Below are 10,323 nucleotides of genomic sequence, written 5' to 3'. Positions count from 1 at the left end.
ACATTGTAGGAACTTTCATGTTGTGTGGGAAACTTCCTCAAAATAAGATGTATGAAATCTCTGAGACACACAGTCAACTGTTAAATACTCTAAATGGGAAGGCACCATTCCTTCAAAAAAGAAATATGGATGCATGACCTAATTCTAAAAGGACAGGAGAGACACTCATCCTATACATCCATGTTCAGTATCTGCATTTATAACTATTAACGAAATGGGCGAGTAGGAGACAGATGCTTAATCATGCCACACCTCTTTTTAATTAATCCTTAATCATTGACTCACATCTACTGAATGTCCCTCAAGTGTTATTTTTTCCACAACATTTACCTTAGCGTATATTTCAACATGTGCTGTTCGTTTTATGACTTCAGAGAGGATGTGGTTATGGGTTGACAGAAAGGAAGCTTTGCTGTAGATGGGAAGATAAAGCCCAAAGCACCTACGCTGCCTTTTGAACGCCTTTTTTTCTTTTTTTAAAATTAACTGTCTTCCTTATGTGTCTCTCTTGGACGGGCACTCAGCACGTAGGGCAGACATCCCATGTCTTGGGAGAGGACCATTTTTGGCTCAGCCATGAATAACTGTGTGCTCCTGGAGGAACTGCTGATCAAAAAATCCCAGCAGAAGAGGAGGACTTCACCCTCCAACTTTAAAGTGCGCTTCTTTGTCTTAACCAAATCCAAGTTGGCTTACTATGAACATCGCCATGGGGTAGGTCAGCCATTTTCTCTCTCATAATAGAGTAATGGAGGGAAGGATGAAGTTTGTTAAAGGAAGGGAAGGATGCTAATGGAGGGAAGGATAACCTTTGTTAAATTTTATTAACATTTCTGGTCCTTACTACAGCACCATTCACTGAAAATTGTGGAATGGTCAAACGGGTCATTTAGAGCTTCTGGTCAGTGGGCATTTGGTGTGCATGGAGGAGTAAGACTACCTTGCTCTCTTATAGAAAGGATCTAGTTTTGTTGTAGGAATTTAGCACAGGCTGTTATAACCGGTGTGTGTAACAGCTGCGTGAGCCTGTGCCTGGCAGTTCACACGAGTAGAGGGGTGACCTGGAGCGGCGTATTGCAAAGATCACAAGTGCACCCTGATTACATCTGTGAAAAAAGTCATCCACAGATCTTCACTCTCTCACTCTTTTCTTCAGGGCAGCAGACTGATGGCTGGTAGGAGATCAGTCTTGCATTTTAAAATAAATTCAGTTGCCATGTGTAACATGTCTAGTCTTCGGAGTTAGCTTCAGAAGGGATGCGATGATGAGATCCATGCTCAGACTAGGCGTTGTTTCCCCAAGCTTGCATTTCCCTGATTTGCTAAATACCAAGAAAATTAGAAGTCAGTCTACGCACCCCATTGTGCTAAGTGTTCTAGTGAAGTGAGAATTATTTCCTTTTTCTATTTAGCTGGATGTTTGCTGAGCCTCATTACGGTTGTAAATAATATTGCTTGTTTTCCAACAGTCACTGAACATGCTGTTAATCCATTATGTTTAGGCACTGTTACTGTACACAGAGCAGAACTGGGGATCGTGCTGCCTTGCTATCCAGTACTGGCAACTTCAGACCATCTGATCTTGCTCAGTTACAGAAAATTAAGTTAAAACTGAACCCAAGAAGAAAAACAAAGTATGATGTGCCCTTCTATTTTATCGTAACCTAGTTGAGATTGGATACCAGCTTTAAGGGTTAACAGTCATTTTTACTTGCAAGTTATTTCTCTCAAATATGCCCAACAAAATGTTTTTCTTGCTTTTATTTTATAGGCCATGTTTTTCTTACCTCCATATTTAAATAGGATAATATTTATTGCTGCATACTGTATATTTGATTTGAGACTCTCCTTGTCTGGTCTCCAAACTATCTTTCAAATGCCATTATTTTAAGATTTTAAATTCCATTATAGCTATTCCACTTAATTTTTCTGGGTTAAATTTTCAAAAGCATGTAAGTGATTCTGCTGTAGATATTTAAAGAAATCTTCACAACTAGTTTTCTTTGGTGCTTTCTGAGTCTTGGTGGACTTGAGATGAATTCAACATACACTTTGCCTAGATACTTTTGTGGAATCGCAGTAGGTGTCTGTTGGCATCTTTAGACACTGAAATAGTTTGGAAAATCTGACTTGGTAACTTTCAGTGGGGCATAGATTTCATATGCTGTGTGAGTGTCTCTGTAAATTTTGTCCCCTAGTCTTCCTAAAGGTCAATTAGGCGAGGTGAGGGTCTGGTATATTATCTACTTTATGTTGTATATTATGGATGTTTAACATGCACATATTATATATGTGTAGACATGTATATGTAAACACACATGTAACTTTAGGCCCTTATACACATTTGAGGGACGGTGGGTATATCTGTAATTACAGGGCTGATTTTCCATGAAACACTGACTTTTTTCTGACACAAACTGTCAAAATCAGGTTGTTACATGAATAGAACTTCATACGAAATTGGGAGAAAAGAATTTGTCCTGTGAAATACTCCCAGAACCCATCCTCAGCCTCTTCAGTAATCTTCCCCAAAATTAGACCACCCTGGTGAGACCTCCACGTGGTCAGGTCATTGCTGTTCTGGAGAGGAAAGCTTAGGGCAGCCCATGCAAGCACCATCTTGTTTTGTGCTGAGAACGGAGTGAATCCCTGGCAATTGAGTTCACAGCTAGTGAAGGGAAAATTACGATACCTGCCCGACAGCGGGCTGTGCCCATCCCCGTGAGTGAACCAGGACTGGGGAGCGTGCACAGGCGTTGAAATAAAGGGTCTGTAGTGCGCATTCTCTAGTGCAGGCCCTGGCAAAGGTTTGGCTCTGCTCCATGGGGACTCTCTCAGATAATTTGTGGGGCTGGCAGGGCTTAGCACGGGCTGTCACCATTACCAGCAGGCAGTTTGCATATGGTCCCCTTGCTCTAGAGGTTTAGGGCAGAGCAGTAGGGACATCGCTGTTCTCTGCCAGCTGGCTGCAGTGATGGAGAATATCCTCAGGCATGTGTACTGCACCGTATAGATGGAGCCAGCAACTGTCTGGGCTTTTGAAGTATGTATTTTTCAAGGGAAATCTCTGTGGATGTTTGCTATAAGAGTTTTCAATGAGTTTCTTTAAGAACCCCTTACCAACCTGTCCAGTGGCTTACTGTGCTCAGAGTTCAATACTGTACAGTACCCACCTCTCTGGTCCCCGGTCAGTCAGTAACAACAGCCTGTGCATAAAGTCAGAAAAAACAACTAGCAAACTGCTCAACAGTTTGAGAAGTCCCACTGATTTCAATTGGGCGGCTTAAAGTAAAGCATACACTTATGCATTAAGCCCAGGTTTACATGATTTGGCTGTATTTAACAGGGTTTAGCACCCAGTCCCTTTCTCTGCATTTTGACATCATGGGTATAATAAGATGTTTAAGAGTTTATTGTAGCAGTCCAAAACAAGAAAATAAACAGGTCAAAAGGGTACAGGGTTAATTCTGTAAATGATACCAAAAGCTGTCAAGACAACCGACATCATAAAGGCAAATTTTTGCAATAACTGTAATGGCATTTTCGTCGTGATGGCCACAGCTAGACAGAAAGCACTGTTCTGCTCAGGGACCAAGCACACAATCGCCGTTAATGTTAATGAAAGATATTTACATATCTCATTAGGAGAATGAGCCCCCAATAACTGACGACAATAAGAAGCTGTGTTTTCTGGAATTCATTATGCAGTGCACAATGCAGGGCTGTCTTAACATAAAGCAAAGCTCTGATAACAGGCACATGTATTCAGCCTCCGTCTCCACTAAAATACATCAGAAGTGCCTTTCTTATAACATGCAAATCAATTCCACAGGCAAAAATTCTTTGTTTCCTGATTTTATAGCTACTGTACATGTGAGTAAATGAGCACATGGGAGTAATGATTTTAACTATTTCAATGAGTTTGATCCTCACCAGAATAACAAATAATGCAGACATTATGGGATACTCTCAGGATCCCACTACACCTGCAGTTCTGCAAAAGAAGAAGACAAGTGAATCCCTTTGGAGAGGTGTCTAGGACAGAGTTTCAAATGTCCTTACTTAGACTTAGCAAAACCACTTAAACTGGTGAGTTACCTATATCCCATTTGCCTAACGGCTTATGGTGCTTGGTAATCCTTCAGGCTAGCAGACAGAGAGTGAAGAGAGGTAGTTTAGTATTTCAGACACTAAGTAGAGGTTCTTGCATAGTCTTCAGCATGTCACATTCCTACCTGGATGGGGACAACCAGAAACGAGCTTCTCTCCCTGTATTTCAAGCTGGCTATAGTCTAAAAGTGACACAGATGTCTGAGGTTGATGCCACACTTAGTGAATAGACCACTGTCTTCTGGCTGGTACCACACTAATGGTCCCTTTTTACATGATCTCTGCATCAGAGCTGCTCATCTTGGCATGTCTCAGACCTGTGGAGAGTGCTTGGGTCTGTCTGTGTCAACTATGGAGAAGTCCTCCATGTCTCTACGCCACAGTTTTCCCTCTTCAAAAATAGGCATCTAGCCCTATACAGGCATTCTGAGAAGTATTTCAGGGCTGGGAAAGTTGTACCTAACATCTGGGAAGTTCAGGCACATAAATATTTTTAAATTTTATATCTTCATGCACTCATGGGCTATTACTAGTCCAGCTTTTAAAGGCAGCAATGAAAGGCACACACAGAAAAGGACCGAGTTCCCTTTTCATTTACATCAGCACTATTCTTCCTACACTGGTCAGATGCTCAGGAGGTCACATAGCATGAGTCAGCCTTGTCCTGGGCTCTTTCATTCAGATCTTTGATATTCAGATATGAAGATGGCACTTCAGTGTGTCTTGAAATTTGCTTTCAGTCTCTTGTGCCAGGAGAACAAAGGAATAAACTTGGCTGAAAAGCCTTTTATCAGTATCCTAAAAATGCTTCAGCTGCTTCTGTTGCATTATCCACATGTTGGATTACTTGCAACAGTCCAGCTTCCCATGGTAACAAAAGCAGCACTTTGTTCCTCGGTCCGTTTTACCTTGATTATCCTACACAGAATCCAGCTTGTCCATCCTGGAAAGACTTGGTTTTTTCCCTAAGACTCTAATGTAAACAGACTAATACTTTTCTTCTGAAGAGCTCTGTTTTGGTGTTCCTGTTAGAGTGACTGTTCATACCATTTCTCGTTGCTTTGTATATTCTGAATAGCTTAACATGAAGCTATAATCCTCATCTAAAGTGAATTTAATTATGGTTTTAAAGACTACCTTCCAAATACATATATATCTGACTAGATACGCCATTCTTCATAACTTGTCATGTATTTATTAACAAGTTCTGTTTGCTTGCTAGAATTTGCAATACCATCTGTCTTCTGATGCATATCTCCAACTAATTTATTAATAATACACGTATCACCCACAAAGAAGTCAGGCTTGGCATCTGTCTACATCACACTGGTTTCAATGAATCTTTATGTAATAAAACCTGTGCCTAATGTTAAACGAATCCTTTAGTACAACTCTGTAAATTTAAAATGGATTTTTTAATAATCTGAATTGTATTATTGCAGTTGAGGGAGGATTAAGTTCATATTGTTTGCCACAATGGGCCTCATTTCTACTGTGAAATCACGGAATCATGGAGGGCACTTCTTAAACTCATTTAATCGGACTTCATGCTCGGGGCCAGACAGTTGCCAGCATTAGATCAACACTTGGAGAAGGACTGTCGCCAACACTAGAACAAGTCGGCTATAGTGTTGACTAGCCACTACTGGAAAGCCAAGGACAGAGATTTCATGTCTTTGGGCAACCTGTTCCGATGCGTCTTATCAAATGTTTTTCTGGATATTTACAAAGTTCCCACCTATTGCAGTTCTCGTTCACATTCAAGGTGGTGATATTGTCTAGACAAGATTGCTTTAAGCAAAATGCAGGTTGTTCTGTGTCTGGTGTCTATGGCCTTTCTAACTCTACAAATGTGTGGTAGAGTCTGATAATAAAAATAGCTCTTTTTTGCTCTAATAACTTATTTTATCTCCCCGAATTTGATTATAAGAATTTTCTTTTTGCACTTTCTGTGCATACTTGGTTCTGCTCCCACTAGATCTTTGCCTAGGTATTTATTGACCTTTAATCTTTCAAGAATTTTTAAAAATTACTTCTGAGCAGTGTCTTCCCAGCAAACGTCAGATACTTCCATTTTCTTTAAATTCAAAGCTCAAATCTTTCTTCTGTCAGAGAACATTATGGATGTGGCAAAATCTTCAACCCATGTTTTCTTTTGTATCTTTAAGGAGGGAATACCTCTTAAATATTAATATGCTACAATAAATATGGGATTTTCCTAATGGTTACCTTTTATTAGACTTTTCTACTGTGGCCATTTTTGCTTCCAGTGCCTGCCTTTGCTTTATATTGCAGTCAAGATTGTAACTGATACTGTTGCAATGCCTGCTTGTTGCTTTATACTCTCTCATCCTTTCTGACCAATTTTTTTTTTTTGTCCTTAAAGCTTATACTTTTTTTAATGAAAAAGTGATGGCATTTAGTCAATTTAATTTAGCTTCCCTTCTTTCATTGAATCTTCCATTTACTGCAATCCACTCCTTCTCCCAGTCTTTGCTACAGTCAGGAATAGCTTTGAAGAAACTAATATAGTATTCAGTAGTTGTTCCATGTGCTTTTCTGTATATAAAAGAGTTATTTCCATCATACTAGAAAGCTCATTTGAAAGCCAAGAATCTTCCTTTTTTTTCATCTGTTTCTTGATGGTGACACTGATTTTCTTGTCAAACCACTTGCGCTGATAGTAGGTATGCGCACCTTGAAAATCATCTCAGATGGGACCTGAGACAATGTGAACATTGGAACTGGCTTTGTCTGACCTTAAAATAGGAGTTCAGTGAAAATACTGGGCTATTGCAGATGTATGCGGCCCTGCGATGGGCCAAGAGAAAAAAGCTCTTATGGCCAAGTGTGCTTTTTCACCAGCTCTCTTTACTTGAATATTAAATACACACAGCCTACGAAAATGTACATTTGTACCGTAGAAACCTTGCAGAAAGGTTAAGGTTTCAATTTTTCCCTGCATATGTTCTGTTTTCAGCTCATGTAATTCTGAAAATTGGGCACCCTAGCAAGCCTGGAGGAGCGAACAGTGAACCGGCCAACCCTTGGCTAAGTGTGCAGTGTCTGTGGTCCGGGTCTTCAGTGTAGCTCTATTGACTTCTCTGGCCTTTTAAAAAAAAGTTAGTTTTCTCTGGTTTTAAATTATTTTGTCAAAATGCAACACTGGATCTGGCCTATAGGACTTTATAAGGATAGGAGTAATTCTGCTGTAGCAGATGTTCCCCAGGTAAACTGAGAATTTAACGGAGTAAATTGATAACTAACTGAGATTGTTTGCATGGAACAGGCTTTGGCTACAAACAGTATTGGCCTCAGTAAACAAGATTTGGTACTGAAATTAGTCATTGGGAGTGACATTGCATGGTGAGCAAACTGATAGCATGCAAACGGTGTGTGCGGACAGCAGGCAGCACAATTATTAAGCAGCACCGTAACGTCTCGCAGGCAGATGAAATATTTACTTTCTGATGTAGGAACATGCTGTGATTCAACACTTAGTCCCATGTCCTGTGCTCTAGGTGAGGGTGCGATCAAGGAGATCTTTGCAGGTCCCTGGAAACATGGCAAAAAGAAGTTAGTGGCTGCAGCTGCTCTAGTCAGGTATGGCAGCGACTGAGGGCTGCAGTGGAGAGCCCATGGATGAGTTACAGCCGTGAAGCAGACACAGCCCGCCAGCTGCCTGCCCAGACGCCTAGGTGTGCTTCTCCATCTGCTGCTTAGATGAGTGGAAGCATCTTAGGTACGGATTGCAGCTGATTTTGTCATTCAACACAATTCAATGCACTCTGCATCCAGGGTATGCCCGCCTCTAAAACACCTTCATGTTCTTTAGATGTGAAAACAGCTGTAAAACAATTTATATTTTTTTTTTAATTCAAGTAGGAGGACAAAATAGTCATGATAGACATGTGAACCGAGAAGCTACGTTTAGGGATTTAAATATCAAATATAACGGGGTATATTGGAGGTATTAAAGCATAACGTAACAGTCAGACCTCTACTGAAAATCCCAGTATTACAAATTATCATCTCTTTCCGATTTTCCTTTGGAGCACTTAGTATTGGCAGGAAATGCAAAATACCTTACAGCTTTCTTTTAAAATTCAAATTGCTCAATTTAGTTTTCAAATTTCATTTTAAAATTGTTTAAATTGTTTTATTTCCCATAAAACCTCAAACTATCGGTGTTCCTAATAAGAGAGAGAACTCCCAAAATACTGAACGATGCTAGGGTTCAGGCAAAATTTCTATCAATCCAGCAATCAACAGTTCTTAATATCCTAGTTATTAATGACAAAAACAGCACATACCACAATGTATAGATAAGGGATATGATAAGGGATAGAAAATAACTGTATCAACACAGTGTTCAGGGAGGTTCAAGTTCATGCTCGAGTCTTTTGGGCAGTGGAAAAATACTGTAGCAGGAGAATTACCATTAAAAACAAGTCCGTCTTATTCCAGTGATATCTCATAAGGTCCTAGTTGCTATTTTCTGTGTTCTTCTTAATTTCTATCTCAGCACCAACGCATGACTATGAGAGACCCATAGTCTAAGTAGCAAAGAAACTGGAGACTCTGCAACACCATAGGCATAAGCAGAATTTGGGCAGCTCAGCAAATCAAGAAATGCCTTTCCAACCTACTGCAGAAGCTCAGCAAGGCCTGAAGAAAGTCGTACCTGAAAGGCAGTAACATGTCAGTAGTTTAAAAAGATGGTGTTCACCAAACCACATCAAGTTGAGCTCTCTGCCATTGGAAGGTGTTACCTTGCACAACAGTTCTGCTTCATGTTGATATTAATCTGCCTGCAAAGAGGCGGACAGGTCCGTTGGACTGGTCTGTTCGTTGACCCGTTTATTTCCTACCAATGGTTAGGCCTGTAATGGTGCCTCTTGCCTTGAAGCCATGTACTCATATCCTCTATAAAATAACATTTTTAAAGCTCAAGTAGAGCTTTAACACTGTATGGCTATGGTAAATTTGGAGTTATGTGGAGAGAAATCAGAGCAAGCAACGGATGTATCTTCCTCTATTATTCCTAGAGCTTAATTTAAGCACATGAGAGTATAAAAGTGTGATCGTAGATCACACCAGAGTTCCATGAGCAAAGTGGCCTGTCTCTAGGAGTGGTCAGCATCTGCCGTTTAGAGTAGAACTACAAAAATAGCCTCAAAGGTTTTCCTGGAAGCTGATAGGGAATATCTTGAAGGATCTGACTATACAAACGTAGACCTTATTTTGCCTTTTTGAGCTCAGAGACAGCTGTATGAGAGAAAGACCCTTCAACTTTAAATATTTTTTTTCAATCATTTTGAAATCATCCTGAATTATTCTGAAGACAGGCATTTATATGGTGGGATTTGTTGGAGGGGTTTCCATTTTATGTCAGCCTGAGCTCATTGCTCTCAGGTGCTACCCGAGAACGTGTGCTGAGCCAGGAGCAGCCCACGCCGCTCCCCGGCTGTGACCGTGTCCCTTTGCCCTTCATAGCTGGGGCAGTACTTAACACTGGTTACTGTGCTCTTAATAGCAACATCATAAAATCATCGCTTTGTTACTTAGACGTCCACCCCTGTGGGCATTCAGCCACAGCTGTGGGCTCTGGGAACACAGGAGCCCTCTCTGTTTTTACTTCTCTTCACTCTTAGCCCTAATCAGCTGAGTGGAAGGGATTTCTACTTTTTTTTTTCCATCCTGTTGCTGCCTGTGTATCAACAGTGCAGGTGTTCCTCTTCTTAAAAGCAGTTGGGTCGCATAGGCACAGCTAATGGTACAACTTAGCCTGCACAGTCGTCATGACAGCCATAAAATACATGAAGGGGAAAAAAGCGTGAAGATCCCAGGTTGAATTTACAGCGCTTAAGTTCAGTAAATCCACTTTTCCATATAGAAGTGCAGCCAAAGGACAGCAACACAGATGGAAGCCGAGCACTGTATTTCCAAATTTTAGAAAGAGAATTGATTTTCATGAAAAAAAAACCCTATTAGAAAGGCACAGTGAAGTTCTACCTGCATTCAAGCACTGCCCCAGGGCAGCTGCAGTGCTTCTGGTCCCTGAAACTAGCTCATGCCCCCTCCTGAGGCCATTTTGACCTCTCCATCACACCATGGTGCACATGTACCACAGTTTAGAAACCAGCAGGTTTCTAAAGCTACAGGTGAGGTTTGTATGATATGGTTAAGTTGTATTATTGTTATTGCTAATTT

The 10,323-nt window shown here is 40.7% G+C and overlaps 1 protein-coding gene across 1 annotated transcript in view; it reads left to right on the top strand.

The window, feature by feature from the left end:
- Positions 1-543: 543 nt before the first annotated feature.
- Positions 544-10,323, top strand: part of ITK (IL2-inducible T-cell kinase) — a 32,493-nt gene continuing 22,713 nt past the window's right edge. Inside the window, exon 1 of the mRNA XM_009578384.1 lies at positions 544-714. Within this exon, the coding sequence (XP_009576679.1) occupies positions 544-714 (171 nt within the window). The remainder of the gene's footprint in view (positions 715-10,323) is intronic.

Source organism: Fulmarus glacialis, unplaced genomic scaffold, assembly GCF_000690835.1.
Source record: "Fulmarus glacialis isolate BGI_N327 unplaced genomic scaffold, ASM69083v1 scaffold22255, whole genome shotgun sequence".
NCBI classification, from domain to species: domain Eukaryota; kingdom Metazoa; phylum Chordata; class Aves; order Procellariiformes; family Procellariidae; genus Fulmarus; species Fulmarus glacialis.
This window is presented reverse-complemented; position numbering and strand designations above follow the sequence as displayed.